At 36.4% G+C, this 23554-nt stretch overlaps 1 protein-coding gene across 10 annotated transcripts in view; it reads right to left on the bottom strand.

The window, feature by feature from the left end:
- The window catches only part of MON2 (MON2 homolog, regulator of endosome-to-Golgi trafficking), a 132009-nt gene that overhangs the window by 20783 nt on the left and 87672 nt on the right, over positions 1–23554 (bottom strand). For 7 of the 10 annotated variants that reach the window (XM_065524517.2, XM_065524519.2, XM_005571422.4 and 4 more), the window contains 6 exons: positions 21476–21674; positions 16220–16842; positions 11608–11751; positions 10957–10974; positions 10539–10667; positions 5637–5827 (listed from right to left, as the gene is read on the bottom strand). In XM_065524517.2, the coding sequence (XP_065380589.1) occupies positions 5637–5827; positions 10539–10667; positions 10957–10974; positions 11608–11751; positions 16220–16842; positions 21476–21674 (1304 nt within the window). The remainder of the gene's footprint in view (positions 1–5636; positions 5828–10538; positions 10668–10956; positions 10975–11607; positions 11752–16219; positions 16843–21475; positions 21675–23554) is intronic. The other 3 variants (XM_005571424.4, XM_074007329.1, XR_012420431.1) reach the window with 2 other exon arrangements.

Genomic DNA, 23554 nt, shown 5'->3' with positions numbered 1-23554 from the left:
GCATGTGCTAAGGTATATTAGTGTGTTTATTTCAACACACATTAATAATATTAATACTATTTGGATCATATACCAGAAACACTGAACTAGATTTTTAAGATATCATATGATGAGGGAAGAGAGTAGCATATAAAACTAAAAACTGAATAACTAATAGTTATTTAATTTATAACTAGCAAACATATCAAAAACATCGATTGAGCTTTAAAAATGCTGATTAACAGAATTTATGTATAAGTTAAAGGGGCAATGGTCAATACTGCAAGTTACAAATGAGCCATGTAAGATCTTAAATTCCTTAAATTTGAAAACTACAGTAATCTTTAAAAATTTATTTTCACGAATCTTTCTTTAGCCTTCAAACTGATAAAGTGTTATTTGTACTTTTTGTCAGTTCTCTGTATGACATATTAAAATTTTTGTTGCAATATAATCTACATATTATAAAATTCACCCTTTTAAAAGATACAATTTAGTGTTCCTTAGTATATTCATAAAGTTGTACAAACATCACCATTTCTAATTCCAGAACATTTTGATCACCCCCCAAAAAAACTCTGTACCCATAAGGAATCACTCCCCTTATCTCCCTTCCCCCTACTCCTGGGAACCATAAATCTACTTTGTCTCTATGGATTTGTTACTCTGCATATATCCCATAAACAAGATCATACAATATATGGCCTTTTGTGTCTAGTTTCTTCCACTTAGCATTATGTTTTAAATGTTCATCCATGTTAGAGCATGCATTAGCACTTCATCCTTTTTTATGGCTGAAAAATATTCCACTGTATGAATATACTACATTCAATTTATCTATACAGCAGTTGATAAACATTTGGGTTACTTTCACTTTTTTGCTACTATGAATAACACTGCTGTGAACATTAGTGTCCAAGTTTTTGTGTGAACATGTGTTTTCAATTCTTTTGCACAGTCCTTTGTGATTTTTAATGTAAGGTCCACAGATCATTAATTGTATAACTTCCCACTCACCCATTGTGTCTCCTTTGATAACTACCATGTTTTGGTATTTAAAGTTGGCTGAATGAATTTCTAATAGACTTCAAGTGTTTACCAAATTGCAGTCCTTATGTTTTTCAACTTTGACTTTTTCTTTCTCTTAAACTGTTTACTTATAATAGCCCTCAATGACATGCAAAGGCTTTCTTTTCTTCTAGTTGATTTTATTTGTAGTTTCTGTGTTATTGTATTCCCTTGCCAAAGCATCTTGCAGATCAAAAAGGTTGGGGAATATTAGAGAGAGAGAGATGTTTATTCTTAAAGTCTTAGAGTATATATTAATTAGGTTAAAGGATTTATAAAGGTACCAATATAAAAAAATGATCAAGTATCAGTCTTATTTAAATTCATTAAGTCTTGCCATTCCAAGCAACATTCCAAAATAATCTTGCTACTGTTCAAATACTACTGATAAACTTCAGCTATAGAACATAGTACATATGTGGCATTAAGTAAAGTTTAAAATCTAAAAGTTTATGACCTCCAAAGTTATCAGTCATTTAGAAAACAAAAACAAAGAGAAAACCTGTTCTCATGAAACTGTGAAAATGTACATGGTTTTTAAGTTCTCTTAACACTGCATTTTTAGTATCAACTGACCAATAAAAGCTTTCTATTTGAGCTTTAAAGTATTTTTGATCTATGAAACAAAAACTAAACTGGCTTTATCCAATATAAGCTGTAAGTTAAAAAGGCTGTTTAAAAACATTCAAGGACCTTTACAATTACTCTAACAAATAACTTTTCATCTTTCTTTTTTGAGACAGGGTCTCACTCTGTTGCCCAGGCTGGAGTGCGGTGGCACAATCACAGCTCACTGCAATCTCAACCTCCCGGGTTCAAGCAATCATCCCACCTCAGCATCCCAAGTAGTGGGGACTATAGGCACACGCCACCACACCTGGCTAATTTTAAAATTTTTTTGTAGAGGCGGAGTCTCACTATGTTGCCCAGGCTGGTGTTGAACTCCTGGGCCCAAGCAATCCTCCCAACTTGGCCTCACAAAGTGCTGGGATTACACACTCCGGCTGGCCTTCTTTTTGTCTTTCAAATAAAGAAAATAATGCCTAGTGATGGGAAAGGACCAGCTCATGATCAACAGAAAGTAGACAGCAAGTCAGAACCAGGTCACAGGTCTCCTGACTCTCAATTTAGTGTGTTCATCAACTACTCCATGGAGTAGAAAGCTTCAGTCTATAACTAGAATAACCATAACTTGGAATACTGATGCTGTGTTACTTGAGAGCTGAATTTAGAAGTTTTATTATTTTTTAGCCATTAAAAGTAACTCCAAGCCTGGGCAACATGGCAAAATCCCGTCTCTACAAAAAAATACAAAAATTAGCTGAGTGTGGTGGTGTACGCCTATAGTCTGAGTTACAAGGGAGGCTGAGGTGGGAGAATCACTTGAGGTCAGGAGGTCAAGGCTGCAGTGAGCCATGAACATGCGACTTCACTGCAGTCTGGGTGACAAATCAAGACACTGTCTCAAGTAAAATAAAAACAAACAAACAAAAACCTCCAAATTTAGAGCTACATTTCTAAGTCTCAGTTATTTAGAGTTTTGGCCTTTAGAATTCTGGTTTAAAATATAGTTGTTTCATAGGAATTAACATGTATAATGTCACCTTTTCTAAAAGAAAGAAAAAACATTAATGACAATAATAGCGGTAACAAGCATTTTAGAGTACTTACATGCCAGGTACTATTCTAAGCATTCACTCATTTTAAATGATTTAATCCTCACAATAACCCTATAAGTTAGGCAGCATTACTACTGACATTTAACAGTGAGAAAAATGAGTCACTGAAAGGTTTAATAACTTGTCTAAAAAGCAGTACAAAGCAGTACTACTGGGATTTGAATCCAGGTAGTCTGGTTGCCAAGCCAATGCTCTTATCCACTATGCTGGCTGCTTCTTAAGTAATGTATTTTCCAACACACCAAACATATTCAAACCTTTAAGATAAGTAGAGCCGTAATCAGGCAAAATATTTGAAATGAAATTATACAACTACATTGATACAAAATTATGTACAATACTATTATTTGGCCGTTGGTTCCAGTGTTCACTTTTCTATATTAAAAAAACTCTCCGGAAAACGAGATTTAATAAAATAAGAATAAAGTCCAGAAAGTGAAGAATATTTAATAAGAAACTCAAGAATAAGGAAGATGGCAGAAAAACTGTCTCAAGAAAAACAAAAACAAGCAAACAAAAGCTTCTAAATTTAGAGCCAAAATTTTAAATGAAAGTATACAACTGCATTGATACAAAATTATATAAAATATTATTTTACATAGAAAAACTTTTTTTATATATAGACAGGATCTTGCTATGTTGTTCAGGCTGGATTTGAACTCCTGGGCTTCAGCAATCCTCCCACCTCAGCCTCCCAAAGTAGCTGGGATTACAGGTGTGTCACCACATCTGGCTAGGGAAAGCAATACTTAAAGAAGTTTTACTCATTGCAAAAAAAAAAAAAAAAAAGCTGATCTGAAAGCTTATTCAATTTGTTAACGGGGCATTAAGCATATATAGAAAATTAGAAAATAAAAGGAAAAATTTAAATTTCTCAACCTTTGTGCTTGACACAAATTAAGTGACTCAGGTTCTTATGTCTATGAAGGAACTCAAATTTTCAGAGTTATTTTAAAGACGAAAACATAATTTGTTTGAATATAGTTTATGAGTGCATATAATTTTTCCTTCAGAAACACAATATGCTTACATTGGTATCAATAACATTTCTAGAAGTGAAAAATATATAAAATACAAAACAAAGTCTGACCACTTGCAAGACAGAAATTAGGATCACCTATTATTATTTTAAATTCTGAAATACAAGACAAACTTTTATAGGGGAAATGCAAGTTAATCTTCTGCACCCTAGAAATTTTCTTTTTTTTTTTTTTGAGATGGACTTTCGCTCTGTCGCCCAGGCTGGAGTGCAGTGGCCGGATCTCAGCTCACTGCAAGCTCCGCCTCCTGGGTTCACGCCATTCTCCTGCCTCAGCCTCCCGAGTAGCTGGGACTACAGGCGCCCGCCACCTCGCCCGGCTAACTTTTTGTATTTTTTAGTAGAGACGGGGTTTCACCGTGTTAGCCAGCATGGTCTCGATCTCCTGACCTCGTGATCCGCCCATCTCGGCCTCCCAAAGTGCTGGGATTACAGGCTTGAGCCACCGTGCCCAGCCAGAAATTTTCTTTACTGAATAATTAAATCATATTAGAATAGTAAAGAAAATTTTTTTCAGTTAATTCATTCTGTTGTGGACTCAATCATTATCCATATGCCAATGTAGTTTTTTCTTCAACTACATCACACCCGTAATTTAAGTGGTTTCAAACTAATAATGTTAAACAGTTATTTAGCAGTACACAGTATTATTCTACAATATCAAAAAATGATTGATGGATACAAACATTTAAAAAATTGGCCAGGCGCAGTGGCTCATGTCTGTAATCCCAGAACTTTGTGAGGCCGAAGTGGGAGGATCACTTGAGCCCAGGAGTTCAAGACACCTAGGCAACATAGTGAGACCCTCCATCTCTACAAAAAATTTTAAAAATTAGCCAGGTGTAGTGGCATGAACTTGTGGTCCCAGCTGCTCAGGAGGCTGAGGTGAGAGGATTGCTTGAGTCTGGGAGGTCGAGGCTGCAGCGAGTTGTGATCACACCGCTGCACTTGGGTCTGGGCAACAGAGCAAGGCTCTGTATCAGAAAAGAATTTCACCATTGTAACACAAAGGATAATTACTTGTGCTAGAAGGATTAAATAATGCCTGGTTATTACAGCTATTACAGACAAGTCCACATTTAGTAAAAGGGCACGCTTTAGATCTGTCCTGCCCAACACAACTTTCTGTGATGATGGAAATGTCCAATAATCTGTTCTACCCAGTGTGGCAGCTGCTAGTCACCCATGGCAATGAGTACTTAAAACATGCCTAGAGAGACTGAAGAAAATTTTAATTTTATTTAAAGTTTGGTTTTAATTAGTCATTTGTAACCAGTGATTGCTACTGTACTGAATAGCACAGCTCTAGGTGGACCTCAGCAAATTCTTCATTCAAAAAACGTAGTCGGTGTTCCAATCATCCTACAGTAAGTAGTTCAGTGAGGGGTCAAAATAGCATCCTAAATACAAGCTTTAAATTAGATACCATAAAATGAAAATTATTATTCCCTGACAAATCTAAACATCTTAAAGAGTTGATCATTATATTGCCACTCATCCAATTTATTCTGGTAATGCACTGATTTTCTAACATTGTTTTTCTCTTGTAATGCTCAATGGGCATCAAATGAAAAAATGAATCGTCTTAGTTTTATTAAGTTAAAATGCTTAAATATGATGCATTCGTATTGTTTTATATATGATATTCCTGTCTTATAACTAAAAATAATACAAAAAGCAAAAATCTCCATTGTTCATGGATAATGTACCCAATGGATAAATGGCTAATCCAGGTGTTTTTAATACAATCTAGCAACCTTAATAATCAATTACTTTGTTAATGAATAAAGACAACTGTTTTTAGAGCAACTGAAGATATAATGTGCCACTTCTTGAAAGATTGTCTTAATTTTTAAAATGAATGAGCTGACCTTTTAGTAAAGAGAAAATCTTCAAAAGTATTGGCTAGTTCTGGCCACATACTGTCAAATTTTCCAGAAGAAGCATGCTGCCGGGCGACAGGTAGCCCAATAGAAAGAACTTTGAGGAGAGAGGATACTGCTAGTTTCCATGTGCTTTCAGAAGGGCAGGAATACTTCAAACTGAGAGGAACCCTAAGAGTCTGAAAATAAAGACAGTTTAATATAAGCATTAATTAAAACATACACACACAATTTTAATTACGTAAGAAAAACTACAGTAGAGAAAAAAATAGCATAGGTATTTTCATCTTAAAAAGGACTGTATTTTCATTTAAAAAATGAGGTTATTTCCCAGAAAGGTCAATTCCCAGAAAGGTCCTCAAATACTGCCTGGAAAGATATACTTTTAAATCCTATCTCTATCTTATAAACAATGAGCCTAAATAAATAACATTTTTGAATCTCAGTTTTTCATCATTAATAACAGGGATAGTATCCGAACAGTTAAGAGTAGGAAACACAATTCTGTAGCTTTTATTAACCTGACGTTATGGAATTAGAAAATTCTGGCTGGGCACAGTGGCTCAAGCCTTTAATCCCAGCACTTTGGGAGGCCAAGGCAGGTAGTTCCCGAGGTCAAGAGATCAAGACCATCTGGGCCAACATGGTGAAACCTCATCTCTACTAAAAATACAAAACTTAGCTGGGTGTGGTGGCACACACCTGTAATCCCAGCTACTCGGGAGGCTGAGACAGAGAATCGCTTGAACCCGGGAGGTGGATGTTGCAGTGAGCCAAGATCACGCCACTGCACTCCAGCCTGGCGACAGAGCGAGACTCTGTGTCAAAAAAAAAAAAAAGAAAGAAAGAAAGAAAGAAAGAAAGAAAGAAAGAAAGAAAGAAAGAAAGAAAAGAAAAAGAAAATTCTGCCATATTTCTTCCAGCAAAAAATAATTTGGCTGATGTGGATATCCCATCTGCAAAGGGTCAATATTGCTTATACAGTCATCTGCCACATATATAGGTTAGACCATATAGCATGGATGTGAAGTAGGCTATACTATCTAGGTTTGTGTAAGTACACTATGCTGTTCAGACAACGATGAAATGGCCTAATGATGCATCTCTCAGAACGTATCTCGGTCCTTAAGCAGTACACGACTGTATTTTCCAACTAATGGTGAGGGAAGAGTAAACACAGCATAAAATGTCAATACTTTGAAGTTGTATGTTCTATCTGTAAAATTATTTGAATTTTATATCCTACTCTAATACTTTTGTGTACTTTTTTCCTTCTCCAAATAGTTCAGTAAAACTGATAATTTAAGATTTGACCATTGAGGGTACAGGAGTAGAGCATTTGAATTATGTACAATAACTAGATATATAGTGACTAAGTATAGTGACTTATATTTTCAACTGATCAACTTTTGAGATTGGTGGCTTTTATTCATTAAAAGAACTAATGTGGTGGTTCAGAATGAATTTCTCTGATCACAGTTCCATCTGGCAATCAGAACACTAGACTGACCAAAACTTCATAAAGAACTAACACAGAGCACCATTGACAAACAGTTTTGGCATACTGTCAGGCAATTTGCATTAGAGTAAAAATTCTGCTTTTACATAAAAATTCTGGTCTAAGAAAGAGTAGAAACATTTTCATATTTCAAGGATATAAAACCAAATATCATCTTCCACACAAATTATTACTGAATACTCATACAGTATACATATTAACCATTACATACTAGCATGAAATATGCCTTCATTAACAGATAATTAGCACACCCAGAATCTATTTATCCCCTTCCCCTCCTTCCACCTCCATATAATCCATGTGCTCTAGGAGGAACTATCCCTACTTCCAGTTTGGGAATTCAGGCAAAGAGATGGTAAGTTGATTAAGCCAATGAATCCAATCAATTTCCCTGGCCATAATCACTGGTTCAAGAGTGGGTATGGGACCAAAGCTGATCCACTAAAAATTAATTTTAGGAACTTAAGAAGAAGTGTGTGAATGTGTGTATGCATGAACATACACACTCTCTCTGTCTCTCTCGCTCTCCCTCTCTTCCTCGCTCTTCCTATTGGACATATAATCCTGTTACTGGCCTACAGCTTTGAAGAGAAACAAACGATATGGTCAATTCTTAGCAGAACTTTCTAGAGAAAGAAATGTGGTTTTTGATGATACTGCTGAACCACTGGATCAACTAGTCATAAAGCCCTTCCTCTATCTTTGAATTTTTCAATCAAGCATGCCCAAGAGTTCCCTTTATTGTTAAAGCTAGTCAGAGCCTGAGTGTATGTCATTTGCAACCAAAAGAATACTAAATGATATATGGGCCATTTTGAGTTTACATTTTATAACTCAAGCAAAGATGAAAGAAAAGTATTGTTTGCTACTGCAATTGATATTTTATTAAAATCAAGAAAAACATTAAGCATAGCAGATCCATTCAATTTATACATTTTATTTTTAAAAATGTTTACACAACTAAACAGGCCACTAGTGGTATACAGCACGTGCTCAGTAATTACTTGCCACCACAAGGTTCACAATTTTGAAGAAAGAGCCTTGTCCAATTAACCACAAAACAATGTGGTAAGTGGCATCAATGAAATGGGATTATAGAAAAGAGATCATTTAACTTCTTTAAAAATACAAACTGAGTGGCTGGGCATGGTGGTTCATGCTTTTAATCCCAGCACTTTGGGAGGCTGAGGTGGGTGGATCACTTGAGGTCAGGAGTTCAAAACCAGCCTGGCCAACACGGTGAAACCCCATCTCTACTGAAAATACAAAAATTAGCCAGGCGTGGTGGTGTGCGCCTGTATTCCTAGCTACTCAGTGGACTGAGGCAGGAGAATTGCTTGAACCCGGGAGGTGGAGACTGCAGTGACTGAGCCACTACACTCCTGCCCAGACAATAGAGCAAGACTCTGTCTCAAAAAAAAAGAAAAAAATGTGTATGTATGTATGTATGTATGTGTGTGTGTGTGTGTATGTATAAACTGACGCTAGGCACAGTGGTTCGCACCTATAATCCTAGTGCTTTGGGAGAAGGTTAGAGGACTGCCTGAGGCCAGGAGTTTGAGACCAGCCTGGGCAATATAGCAAGATCCAGTCTCTATAAAAAATCTAAAAATCAGCTGGGGGTGGTGGTAGTCCCAGCTACTTGGGAGGCTAAGGCAGGAAGATCACATGAGATCAGGAGCTTGAGGCTGCAGTAAGCTATAATTATGCCACTCCACTCCTGCCTGGGTGACAGAATAAAACTCTGTCTAAAAAAAAAAAAAAAAAAAACACAACCTGATTTATATTACTCTTTAGTGTTTAATCCTTCAATGGTTAAAGAATAAAGTCTGATCTTATGATGGCTTAGAAGACCAACAGTTATTTTTTCAGACATATCCCAGGTCCCGAACTAAATTTCTCAACATTTCTTAAAAATATACCATGATCTTTTACACTGTTTAATTTACCTATAATACCTGCCTCCCCCTTTTTAACCTAACTCTTAACTCTTTCAAGTGTCATCTCTATTAATTCGTGCCCAAATCCCCTCAGCAGTTGACTTAGTTTTTTGTCTTTCAGAGGAACTCAATTTTTATTCAGCACTGACTACTTGGCAAGCGTCGTTAAATGCTGTATCTCAATGGATTCTCTTATTATACATAAGACATGTAAGTAGTATTGGTATTATCCTTCTTTTAAAGATAAGAAACATGCTCAGATAGGTCAATCTGCCAAGCCTCCACTATGGTCTTTACCTAGCACTTAACATACTGTATTATCACTTGTTTGCCTTTCTTTATTCTCTATATTGAATTATTAAATGTAAGAATGATTTTATTCATTTTAAAATTGCTAGTACCTTGTAGAAAGATGCTTTAAAAATATGCTCAATAAATGAAGAGAGAGGATAGCTTTGGTAAGGTAAGCAGTGAGGAGAGAAAAGTATCATAAAAGTCAAGGGAAGAAAGAGCTTTCAGAAAGCTCAGCTTTCAGAAGGCCAGTACTATGCTATAGGGAAGATAAATCATTAGAGAAGGACTGAGAATGTGAAGATTTGGTCTTTTGTAACTTTAAGAAAGCAGTTTCTGTAGAGCAATATGGACATAAGCCAACACACAATAGGCGAAGAGTGAGTGGTGACTAGGTGAAGGCCACAGATTATTTAAGGGACATAGAAACAAAGGAAAGTTGAAAGAGGATGACAATTTGAATAGTAAGTACAGTTGAGAGAAAATTCTTGTAGTATCCAAGGCTTAATAATCCTTGCATAAGATGCTGAAAGAAAAATGAAAAAAATCACCAATGAAGAAAGGTGGGGATAGATGAGTCTTGAAAGAAGACAGCTCAAGTTGGTCTGGTATTTATATGATCAACATAAGGTACATCCACATGCTAGAGGAAGAACAAGGTTTAGGGCTAGTCCTTCAAAACATAGGGAAAAACAAGAAATAAGCCTTAGAGGAACGAAACACAATCAACAAGAATCTTTTAAATGGCTGTCCATACACTAAAAAAGTGGCTTTAAAAAAGTCAGCATGCATGTTCAGTTAAGTTTATGGGCTGCATTGTGAATTTCTCCCTGAATGCTCATCAACCTTGAACCTTAAGGAATATTGTCCTAAGAAATCCTCTCATCGGGTTATGTGGGAAAATGTAAGAATTGTAACAAATTTAATGCACATTTATGTTAAAATATTTTTCACTAAAAAGAACTTTTAGAAAAATGGCTTGCTATATACAATTCATGAATATTGGAGAAAAGTTACTACAAATAATATTACAAATTGTATTTTCCATCTATCCCAATATAATGATAATATATTACCTAATGAATAATTTCAATAATGTTCTCACAATCTAATGAAAGTGTCGAAATGAAAAAAAGATACCTTAATAATATACTGGAGCACTTTCTCATTCACCACTGCTTTGTGACACGCTGTTTTTTGGTATAAATCCACAACTACTTCTAAAGACCTTTCAGCAAACGGCACATAATTCAAGGCTACCCATTCCGCCTAGAAAGTAATATTTTCACATGCAGTTAAAAATAAACGAGATTAAATTAATCATATTGTTTTCAAAGAGAAAGCATCTTTGTCTTAAAGTTCAGGCCTTAGTTTTAGGTCAGATTATATTACATGCAAAGTTTTCAAAGAGATATGTACTTCATGAAAAAAATAATTTTCAGCCAGGAAAAAATTAAAACTATTTGAAAAAGCACATAGAGCATTCTACCAAGAACCGGGAAAGATGTACTTTATTTGTTGCCAATACGTTAGGACAATTTTAGGAAATTTAACTCACCGGTGCAAATAGTTGGATCTATTGTGATTCCATTGTGTTGCAAGACAAATAGAATGAGAAAAGTTAATACATATTAAAACTACTTTCGGATGATATAAAATTATAATTTTTATATTGAGTGAACAAAATCAGCATGTGCATGCATTCAGAAATTTACTTAAACAAAGTTAAAATTTGCCAACTATGGCTATAAAAATATTTCATGTAAAATCCAACTAAATTTCACACCAGTAGTGTACAACTTCTTATTTAGTACAAGCAGTTTCTTCATCTTGCATGGCAGGTATCTATTTTAAGTAAGATTAGACTTAGGAATTTAGATGCTGTTTTGTATTGGGATGGGGCAACCAAGAAAGAAGTACAAAGGAACTTATATTTCTCAAGAAAGATGTACTGCAGAGTAATATGAAAGGCCAAGCTTTCTGAAGAACCAGTTGGAAGAGGAAAGTCATAAATGAGGAGAAAAAGAACACAGAATTATTTTCCCAAACAATATTTCTGTTCAGCTTAAACTGCTAACAGACATGTGTAAATATATTTGTGAGTGAAAAGTATCCTTTTCTGAGATAATCAAAGTCCATCTTAAGTGAAACTATCTGTATTTATAAGCCATGAAATCTTACAAAGTAAATACAATTTACAGGAAATTACCTGATTATATTTTGCATTTGCAATGTGCTTTGTTTCCAGCTGTCCATACTGTGGAGGTTTACAGGAAAATTCTACAAATGCCAACAACTGGTCAAATATAGCTGGATACATGATCTGCATGTTTTCTGGTCCTACACAAATGGCCTATAAAAGCAAAATAAGAACATTAGAATGCATAATCTGAACTCCAATAAGCTCTTTACTGTATATATATTTAACCAGAGAATCTTAAAACCTGTCTTATTTTATGTATTATACCATCTTTTCTAAGCCCTAAAGGGCACAAACTATTTTAAACTGTTATAGAATAAAGTATAGGCTGAAACTGTTAATCAGCTAAAAAATGAGTTTTAAAGTGTGATTTATTTCTTAACAGAATAGAAAAAGGGCAAAGAAAGAGAAGTCCCAGGCAGTCCTCAGGTTCTACAATCTGATTATTTGTTCAGTAATACAGCCATTAGGCCATTAAGAATGTATCACTGGCCACGATGACATTGACTTCAAATTCTGTGATATCAGTTCATTGAAATGACATCTGATTTCTGCACCATGCCTGGTCCACCAACTTTAACAAATAATCATGTGTGTTGCAGTTGGGAAAATAAGTCATCTATGAAAATTTGTTTCTAAAAGAAATGTGTGGATTAATTTTTAACAGGGCTGTGTATATTTAATGTAAAATGTATCTAAATATATAGATTTGATTTAAAATAAATTAAAATATTTTAATATAAGAAAACATTTTAATAAATAGTAACCAGTTTCTCTAGGTTTCTTACTTCAAATAATCTGATAGGAAGAAAGAATAAAATGCGTATCATGAGACGGCAGATTTTAATTATTTCAAATGTGTTGAAAATACTTAAATTGGGTTTTTTCTAGACACAAATTTTTTCTTTTCATATTTTCTTGTTTAAGTCTTCATTTTTCTCTGAGAAAAATATTTAATAATCTTATTTATGAAGTGTCTAAAATATACTTGTGCTTTATAAGACAAAAAGGATGATCACTTTATGCCTGAGAGGGCAGGTACTCTTAAAATACTAAACCAAAATTCAAACCATTTAACTTTTTTTTTTTTTTTTTTTTTTTTTGAGACGGAGTCTCGCTGTGTCACCCAGGCTGGAGTGCAGTGGCCCCGATCTCGGCTCACTGCAAGCTCCGCCTCCCGGGTTTACGCCATTCTCCTGCCTCAGCCTCCGAGTAGCTGGGACTACAGGCGCCCGCCACCACGCCCGGCTAGTTTTTTGTATTTTTAGTAGAGACGGGGTTTCACCATGTTAGCCAGGATGGTCTCGATCTCCTGACTTCGTGATCCACCCGCCTCGGCCTCCCAAAGTACTGGGATTACAGGCTTGAGCCACCGCGCCCGGCCTCCATTTAACTTTTTAAAAAAATTTATTAAAAAACAGTATGTACAAAGTTTATTTTATGCACTCCATGGCTTTTAGCTTATCAGATAACATATTAGTTTTATTTTCCCTGAGAGGAGATGTAGCCATTTAGCTCTAATGGAACTTTTAGATAAAACTGCACTGAGATATGAAGTAGATATGCAAGTACTGCCCATACCTAAGTTTGATTGTCCTATGATTATAATGTAAGAAAGTAGTATAAAGACATCTAACACCATGTCTCAGTATTTTTTTTCTCAGAAATAATGAAGAATTTGAATAGTAAAATTTATGCACTCTAAAAATTCTCTTTACTGACTGCTTGTAATAGTTCTACTTTCTTCCTCATTAACCTCTTGCTGGGTCTTAACTCCTAGAAGTAAACACGTAGTAATTACTGTGGAAAAAAGAGACTGAATTACTCTAAGTGAATTATTTTATTTTCAATGACTAACAACAACAAAAAACCACAGGTGGGTACCTGAGAAAACTAAGTATTATAATTTCTTTGTAAGTATCTTAACACAAATTAATGACTTTAACTATGCATTTTGATTTTCAATGGTCCTTTATAATAAGAAAACATACTAATAGTGTTATAGTTGATGTATAGAGCAATTTTCGGACTTTAAAAATGCATAATTTGGAACCTATAATTTTTTAACAACAAACTGCATCTAAGGAGTTTTTATGGGCTTTTCTTCAGTATTCTGAAATCTGAATATCAAAAAAATCTATAGACTAAACCTGATAACAAATTTTAGTCCAAAAGCTAAGAATTGATAAGCAATCTAGATAATATTTTCTATTAGTCCTTGAAAGCTGTCTATTTGAAACAAGAAAAAATACTGAACACCTAATTTCTTATATTGTTTAAGGTTTCACTTACTAACTCATTTAACAATAATCTTTTCAGTGCCTGGCACGTACTAAGGCCTTTGCTAGAGAACTTGATGATGAAAATAACAACAGCTAACATTTACTGGATGTTTAACTCATGCCAGGCACTAAGTGCCTTACACATATCCCATTTAACAAGCAAAAAGTTGTAGATTTATTATTTTTACTTTATAGATGAGGAAGCTGAAGTACGGAAAGATTAAGAAACTTGCCCATGCTGCTTAGAAGACAGGGCTTTGTTACACAACTCCAAGGGCATCACTCACATACAATGTGATATTGTCTCCTAGAGTGCAACTCCAGCAGCCCTGGTGATGAATGCAGATACGGTATCCAGCCATCTGACTAAGAAGTTTAGCAATAAATAAGACAGATGCAGTTTCCTGACCTCAGGACTTACAGTACAGCACATACAGAAAGCAGACAATTAAATTCCCAGCTCCTCTACGTATGCTAAAATAACTTGGCAATAAATAAATAAATAAATTAGCACATATAACTAAGTTAGCTTGGCGGGGAACTGGTGATTTGAGAACAAAGAGAAGACTGAGAACTTGAAGTCCTAAACAATATAAAAGCACTGAGGAAGAACAACATAAATGCTCCCCTTTAGAAAGAAAACATGATACCAGAAATCAGTTTTTCTCTTAGGAAAGAAAATAGCTTTCTATCTATAAAATGTTTTGCTGGATAACTATTAGTTTAAGGATAAAGTCCAAAAGCAAGTAAATTTGGCTTGTGCTAAAATTTCCTCATACCTGTGGAAGAAAATATAAAAACACTCTGATAATAAAATATATGTTTTTCTGTTAGGGGACAGAAACCCATTAAAAATCTTACATTCAAGGTCTACGAAACATCATTTAGGTAATCATACAACATAACAATGGCTAGTGTGAACATTAATAATTTTAAAATAATATAAATGAACAACAATAACCCTTCCTAAGTTTCAGACTGAAGGTATATTTTGTTTTCAAAGCTCTTAAAAGCTCAGAACAAATTACCAGTAGTTGGGATAAATGATTCCACTTTTCCTCTCACTGCTAAAGCAGAGTTTTTAAAAATAAAATTTACACTTTTTTCTGAAAAAAAAAAAAAAAGTTGTTTCTTGTTTATCCTGTACACATATATAAAAACCTGAATCAAAGATCTGAATGACAGTACCAGATTACGGGTATCTCAAAAGGCCTATGTCTTATTTTCTTTTCTGATAGGATAACTCTTCCATCCCCTGAAGTCTATAAGCAACTTATTTGCATGTCCAAGGACAGGGTGGGTAATTACTGACAGGCTACTTTTCTTCCCCATTGAAAATAAAGATGGGTATTTTGAGTTCAATTGTAGAAAACCAATATCCCTACACTGAATTTTTTTTAAATGCCAGAGTCTTTTATTTTTAGTTTCCTCACATTTCCTGCACAACACAACTAGGGTTAAACAGTTCAAGAACTGCTGCTCAGCTAACCTTCTTCCAGAGGTAATTAGGAGGTATCATGGTACAGTAGAAATTCTTACTGTGAAAAATTTTTATCATTCCAGTTGGGTAAGATGCAGTTAATTAGAAATCTAATTTACACTACACAAATGGTTACTTATAACATGTGTGATCAAAATCTAGATTTACTCCAATCTTATTAGAATGTCTTTACTTTGTTGGAATGGCTGGCTACTCAGTTGGCAATTTTTGCTTAGCATTTTGATGACTGTGAATTGTGCTATCAATTTTTCTTGATACTCTAAAAAACACTTTGAATTTGATCTAGTCTTGCTTGCTAATCTGAATTTGCTCTATAATTTTAGATGTTTGTGTGAATAGTTTTTTTTTTGCAATAACAAAATACACACAGTAAAAATAAATCTCTTTAAAAACTGTGAGGAAAAATACTTTTCATAAATTTCTTTTTTAAAATATAGGCTTTCAATAATTTCAGAGCTAAATTTAAGCACAGATTTTAAAAAATCCCACTGCTTATCAATTTTCTAATTATAAAAGTACTTTACTAAAACTTTTATTCCAAATATTATATCCTCTTGTGAAGACTTGCATGGACAAACCAAAAATCCTGGTGAAGTGAAACATGAGGATGCAGGCAGCTTCTTTAAGATTCAAAACATACATGAATTACCTTTCAAAATACATCAGAAAACCACAAGTTTTCAAAATACCTAGATCTTCACAATCCTCAGTTTGTCCCAAAGTATACATATAAAACAATCTTGATGATAAAAATTTATCCCTGCAAATATATAGCAAAACAAAAAATTTCAGAGAACTATATGCATTAATACTTAGATAGCCACTAAAATAATATTACCTTTTGGAGAACATCTAAAGCTGTAAGTACAGCTTCCTGTAAACTTGTCAAAACTGCTTCGGTATAAGATGGAAGAATAAAAGGGGATGCATCTGAACTTATTGGGACTGAAATAGCACTGTGCAATATGACTCCCAACTTTTGCAAGTCATCCATGTTGAAACCAGTTTTTATGTGTTGGTAGAGAGCTGGAAATATCTGAATTAAGGCTGTAAGAAAAGGCTGGCTAGGAATAAAGGTTAGTTTATCAAAAGTAACAGGAGGCTTAGTACTTTCAGATCCAATTCTATACCAGGTATTCCACGCAGCCCACCATAGATTCAAATCTTCAAGCTCATCAGTAACAATGGGTGGCTCAGAGCTACTATATCTTCCAAGTCTTTCTCCAATGGAATCTGTTCTTACGAATGGCCTGCTCATGCCCGATATGGGCCCTATAAGAACAGGCACAGGTACATTAACTACAGGCGGTGTCTCAGGCTTATCCGAGTCTCTGACAGGGGACACAATCTGTAAAATTTCCTGGAAGCTTTTCAGAGCAGCCAGAGACACTTCATTGTTTTTGCTGAGTGCTGCTGATTGTATATGGTCAAGAAGAACATCCCAAGCTCTTGAAAAATCTCCTATATTAGGAAGAGAAGAAAAACTATTATAAAAGTGACCAAATTTTCTCTTAATATTAGACACCTGAAAGCATATTTGCTTAATTTTTCTGCTTAAAATCCTACAGAACTGAAAAATATATGACTAGGTACTAAGATACTAACAATGGGAATTAAAATTATCACAACCTAGAAATCCGATAAAAAATTTTTCAGATATAGGAACAAAGGGCACCAAGAAGAGGATGACGGATATATCAAATAACGTTTCAATCTTAAAAACAAAACTCAGGTAAGTGATGGGTGCACTAAAATCTCAGACTTCATCACTATACAATTCACCCACGTAACCAATAGCCACTTGTACCCCAAAAGCTACTGAAGTAAAAAAAAATTTTAAACCCCAAAATATGTATGTACTTATACATATTTATACAATTTCCCAGAACTTCTGCCTAAGGAGAACAGAAAAATAAATCAATGAGGTTGAAACAAAAGCATTTCAGTAACATCTTCAGTCTATCCATCTACCTTTATTAATTATTAAGTAAGACGTTCTCATTCTTAATCAGAGAATCATTGGAAAAGTTGTAACTTAGGACAGTATAATACATGTTTTTTATTGGTCTAAATATTTAAGATAAACTATGTCGCATTCCATATAAATCTTAACTTTATACTTTAGTTTTCATATTTAAATTATTTTAGAGCTGCAGAATTTTTTTCTTTTTCTTTTTTTTTTTAAGAGATGGTATCGCACTCTGTTACCCAGGCTAGAGCATCATGTGGTATGATCATGGCTCACTGGGCTCAAGTGATTCTCCCATCTCAGCCTCCCAAGTGTGGCTGGGACCACAGGCACATGCCACCATGCCTGGCTAATCTGTTTTTAAATTATTTTTTTGTAGTGATGGGGTCTTGCTATGTTGCCCAGTCTGGTCTTGAACTCCTGGGCTCAAGAGATCCTCCCACCTCAGCTTCCTGAGTAGCTGGGACAACAGATGCTCACTACCACACTTGGCTAATTTTTGTATTTTTTGTAGAGACAGGGTTTCACCATGTTGCCCAGGCTGGGCTCAGGCAATCCTCCTGCCTCAGCCTTCCAAAGGGCTGGGATTACAGCCATGAGCCACCATGTCCAGCCAGATCTTTTTACTACAGCAAACAAGCCTAATGGCTTTGTTAATAACACGGATTATTATCCACATACCTACATTAAAATGATGTAAAAAATTAGGAAAGTTGATATTTTCCAAAGCAGTACAACATAAGTAGGCTATGAAACATGTAAAATAAATAATCAAAGTTTAAGAACTTTCACTTTGGAAAGGTGATAAATGACCAGATTTTTTTAAAAAAGGGATAAACCCCAAATTCCTGAGAAAACAGTTGGTTAACAGAAAAGCTTGAAGTAGGTCTGGTGTAACCTGCCTACTCTGGACAAACCGTAACACCTGCCTAGTTATATGCATCTTTCCCCACCATATTCTTTTTATTAAAAATTGAGGGCTGGGCCCAGTGCTTCATGTCTATAATCCTTGCACTTTGGGAGGCCAAGGCGGATGGATCACCTTAGGTCAGGAGTTTGAGATCAGTCTGGCCAACATGATAAAACCTAAATGTCTCTACTAAAAATACAAAAAATTAGCTGGGCATGGTGGTAGGCGCCTATAATCCCAGCTACTCAGAGGCTGAGGCAGGAGAATCGCTTGAACCTAGGAGGCGGAGGTTGCAGTGAGCCGAGATCATACCACTGCATTCCAGCTTGGGCAACAAGAGTGAAACTCCGAAACTCTATCTTAAAAAAAAAAGAAGTAAAATTTACATACAATAAAAACACAGAATTTTAAGTAAACTGTTTAAAAGAGTTTTGACAACTTACATTTTAAAATGTCAAACAATTAAAACACTTCTACCTGTTGCCATCACAGTTTAAAAGTCTCATGAATCATTACATTTGCCAATCAGAATGGTGACCTAATATCAGATTTAGAATATCCTGTGCCATTTAGGGAGAAAACCTCCGGCAATTTCTCTAAAACATATTTTATGTCAGAGAGGGAGTTCCTTTAAAAGACTAGATGTAATTATATATTGCACATGGTTATGTTAAAAATATAAAACTTATTCTAAAATAACAAATATCATTTCTTAGTCATCAACTTACAAAGAATTATCAAAGTCATTAACTGCCTTATGTCTTCATTTAAAAAAAAATCTAGGCCGGGCGCGGTGGCTCACGCCTGTAATCCCAGCACTTTGGGAGGCCGAGACGGGCGGATCACGAGGTCAGGAGATCGAGACCATCCTGGCTAGCACGGTGAAACCCCATCTCTACTAAAAAATACAAAAAGAATAGCCGGGCGAGGTGGCGGGCGCCTGTAGTCCCAGCTACTCGGGAGGCTGAGGCAGGAGAATGGCATAAACCTGGGAGGCGGAGCTTGCAGTGAGCTGAGATCCAGCCACTGCACTCCAGCCTGGGCGACAGAGCGAGACTCCGTCTCAAAAAAAAAAAAAAAAAAAAAAAAAAATCTAAATCTAGGCTGGGCATGGTGGCTCACACCTGTAATCCCAGCACTTTGGGAGGCCAAAGCGGGCAGATCACCTGGGGTCAGGAGTTTGAGACCAGCCTGACCAACATGAAGAAACCCCATCTCTACTAAAAATACAAAATTAGCCGGGCATGGTGGCGCATGTCTGTCTGTAATCCCTGCTACTTGGGAGGCTGAGGCAGGAGAATTGCTTGAATCTGGGAGATGGGGGTTGCAGTGAGCTAAGATCGTGCCATTGCACTCCAGCCTGGGCAACAAGAGTGAGACTCCATCAAAAAAAAAAAAAAATCTAAATCTATTAGTTCTTAGCTTTTAAGAGAAATATCATGAAGGTACTAAAAACAATGCTTATTTTGCCAAAACTTAGCAAATATACAGTGAAAATTTGTGCATTTCACTGTATGTAAATTTTATGTGAAAAAAATCCCAATATTTAAAAATACATATACCAAGCCCTAACATGCAAAATGGATCAGACACTGCAAATTATTTTTGGAAAAAAGGAGAAAAAAGTGCACATAAAGAACAACATATAAAAATGCCTATGGAATGAGTAAATATGCTTGTCCTTTAACACAAAGAAGTTTAAAAAATGCCAAACACAAAATAATAAAATAGATAAAATAATGTGTACAACATTCTCATAACTATGTACAAAAGTATCTCTGTTCACCTTTTTCTACCACCACCACCATTACCACCAGAACTGAAAGTAGTATAGTCGGCAACCGGGTTTCTCAGTCTTAGTACCATTGACATTTCTGGTTGGATAATTCTTTGTTATAGGAGGCTGCATTGTAAGATGTGCACTGTAAGATGTGTAGCATCAACCCTTGCCTCTACCCTCCCCAGATGACAGTAATGCTCAACCTTCCCCAGTTATGATAACTAAAAATGTCTCCAAAATTGCCAAATGTCCTATGGGAGAAAAATGGGCCCTGTTTGAGAACCACCGATACACACAGCCAACAGTTTCCTAACCAGTCCAACAACATCTTGCCATCCTTCTTTGTTGCCATTCCATTCTACATGCACACTAAGACATGTACTTTGTGATCTTTTTGAAGTGCATATTTGATCATGTTAAATCATGAATTAAAATCTATCAGTTTTTTTCATTGTTCTTAGGATGAAATCCTAACTTTTTTTTTGGGGGGGGGGGGACAGGGTCTCACTCTGTCACCAAGGCTTGAGTGCAGTGGCACAATCTTGGCTAACTGCAGCAACCTCCATATCCCAGGCTCAAGCAAGCCTTGTATCTCAGCCTCTCAAGTAGCTGGGATTGCAGATGTGCACCACCACATTTGGATGATTTTTTATTTTAAAAAAATTTTTGTAGAGATGAGATCTCATTATATTTCTCAGGCTGGTTTCAATCTCCTGGGCTCAAGCTATCCTGTTGCCTCCACCTTCCAAAGTGTTAAGATTATAGGCATGAGCCACCCTGCCCAGTCTCCTAACTTTCTCCTAACACATTCTACATGATCTGGATGATCTGGCCTTTCACTACCTCTCAATCTCTTTGATAATCAAACTCTTTCTTATTCTCTTCATTCTAGACCTTTAAACATGCTAGGGTCCACCATCTCTTTTCCTCAACCTTCTCTTGTCTCTTTTACATTCTCTCATTGACTGTAAGGCTCTCCACACTTCATCTTACTCTTGCCTGATGAACTCCTACCCTTCAGATCTCAGGAAAACTATTGCTTTCTCAGGAAAGCCCATCTGGAATTCACTGGCCAGGTCAAATACCTACTGAAGCTCACAATGTACCATTCCTTGTAACATGCCATTGTAGAAATTTTGCCTTTATTTATGTAATTATGGGTACTTCCTCATGCCCATCATAGCAAGAATGATGGGTATTTTGCCTTTCATTGTATCCCCTAGAGGCTAGCCCACAGTAGGTACACATTAAATAATTTCTCAATGAAACAAATGAAAATACACATGCTTACACACACACCACACATAAAGACTACGTTAAGGTAGATTATTCTTAGGTAGTAGCATTGTATATGAACTCTAAAAGAATTGTCTGTATTTTCCAAATTTCTTTTAACATTGATTACTTGTATAACCAGAAAAAAATATATGTATACCTAAAGGTTGCAGCAAATATCTTCTAGTGTTGAAGATCCTTGCTACTCCAGCCAATGTTAACACCCATGTCTCAGCCCATTGCTTCTCAGCTGTGTCCCTTGAATGATGAATGAGAATATTGCCACCTCCAGACTCAATCTTTTCTTTGTCTGCAGTGGTAGAGGACTCTCGAACTCTGTCCAGTAGATGAAAGAGTACCTAAATATTTATAAAAATGTCATTTAAAATGCATTGATAATATAGCTTAAGTAATAGCATAATGGCAACAGCATAGGAATCTACAAAGTGTTACAAAAAATATACCTGAAAGTCTTATCAATCCCTATATATTGGAGGGAACTGACCAATAAAGGTAATTACACATTCTTTTTTTTTGTTTTTGTTTTTGTTTTAGATGGAGTCTCACTCTATCACCCAGGCTGGAGTGCACAGGCACAAGCTCACCTCACTGCAACCTCTGCCTCCCAAGTTCAAGCGAATCTCCTGCCTCAGACTCCTGAGTAGCTGGGATTACAGGCGTCTGCCACCACACCAGCTAATTTTTGTATTTTTAGTAGAGATGGGGTTTCATCATGTTGGCCAGGCTGGTCTTGAACTCCTGACCTGAGGTGATCTGCCCGCCTCGGCCTCCCAAAGTGCTGGGATTACAGGCGTGGGCCACTGTGCCTGGCCATAATTATATATTCTTAAGTTTATCATGGAATATAAAAAAATAAGGCTGCACACAATGGCTCACATCTGTAATCCTGGCACTTTGGGAGGCCAAGGTGGGCAGATTGCTTGAGCCCAGGAGTTCAAGACCAGCCTGGGCAACATGGCGAAACCCAGTCCCTACAAAAAAAAAAACCCAAATTAGCCAAATGTGGTAGTATACATCTGTAGTCCCAGCTACTTGGGAGGCTGAGGTGGGATGATCACCTGAGTCCCCGGGAGAGGTTGAGGCTGCAGTGAGCGTGATCATGCCACTGCACTCCATCCTAGGCAACAGAGTGAGATACTGCCTTAAATAAAAAATAAAATTAAATTAACTGGATAAAATATAAGACTTGTTGAGGTATCAATGGAGGATCTATGGGGTAATGTATAAAAAAAGAACAAAGCCGGCCGGGCGCGGTGGCTCACGTCTGTAATCCTAGCACTTTGGGAGGCTGAGGTGGGCGGATCACAAGGTCAGGAGATCGAGATCATCCTGGCTAACACAGTGAAACCCCGTCTCTACCAAAAATACAAAAAAAAAAAAAAAAAAATAGCCGGGCGTGGTGGTGGGCATCTGTAGTCCCAGTTACTTGGGAGGCTGAGGCAGGAGAATGGCGTGAACCTGGGAGGCGGAGCTTGCAGTGAGCAGAGATCCACAACACTGCACTCCAGCCTGGGTGACAGAGCGAGACTCCCTCTCAAAACAAACAAACAAACAAACAAAACAAAAAAAAAAAACAAAGCTAAAGGGAGGGGTCCAGGACAAAAGTAGAATTACTGGAGACAGTTCACGCCTGTAATCCCAGTGCTTTGGAAGGCCATAAAGTGGGGAGGATTGCTTGAAGACTGGGGTTTGAGAACAGCCGGGGCAATATGGTGAGACTGTCTCTACAAAAAAAATTTTAAAAATTAGCTGGGCTTGGTAGTGTGAGACTATAATCCCAGCTACTCAAGAGGCCGAGGTGGGAGGATCACTTGAGCCTGGCAGGTCAAGGCTGTAGTGTGCTACGATCAGGCCACTGCACTCAAGCCTGCGTAACAGAGAAAGACCCTATCTTTCACTCACAAAAAAAGACCAACTGTAGCCTATGAATAATTTCTGTGTTTCTCAAAGTGGTCTCTGAACTAACCAGCAGCATCAAGCTTCACCCAGGAACTTGACAGAAATACAAATTCTCAGGCCTCACTCCAGGTCAAAATAATCAGAAATCCAAGTTGGGGGAGGGCTGACAATAGTGGCTCAACAATCTGTGCTTTAACAAGTCTTCAAGGTGATTCTGTTACACTCTAATGTTTAAGAGACTGAAGTAGAAATCAGTTACAGAAAATGAAACAATGCAAGGGGTGTGAGAAAAAAATCATTAAGAATTAGGCAGTAAGAA

The sequence above is a fragment of the Macaca fascicularis genome, chromosome 11 (genome assembly GCF_037993035.2).
Source record: "Macaca fascicularis isolate 582-1 chromosome 11, T2T-MFA8v1.1".
NCBI lineage: Eukaryota > Metazoa > Chordata > Mammalia > Primates > Cercopithecidae > Macaca > Macaca fascicularis.
Note: the sequence above shows the minus strand (reverse complement) of the source record. Positions and strands in the feature narration are given on the sequence as shown.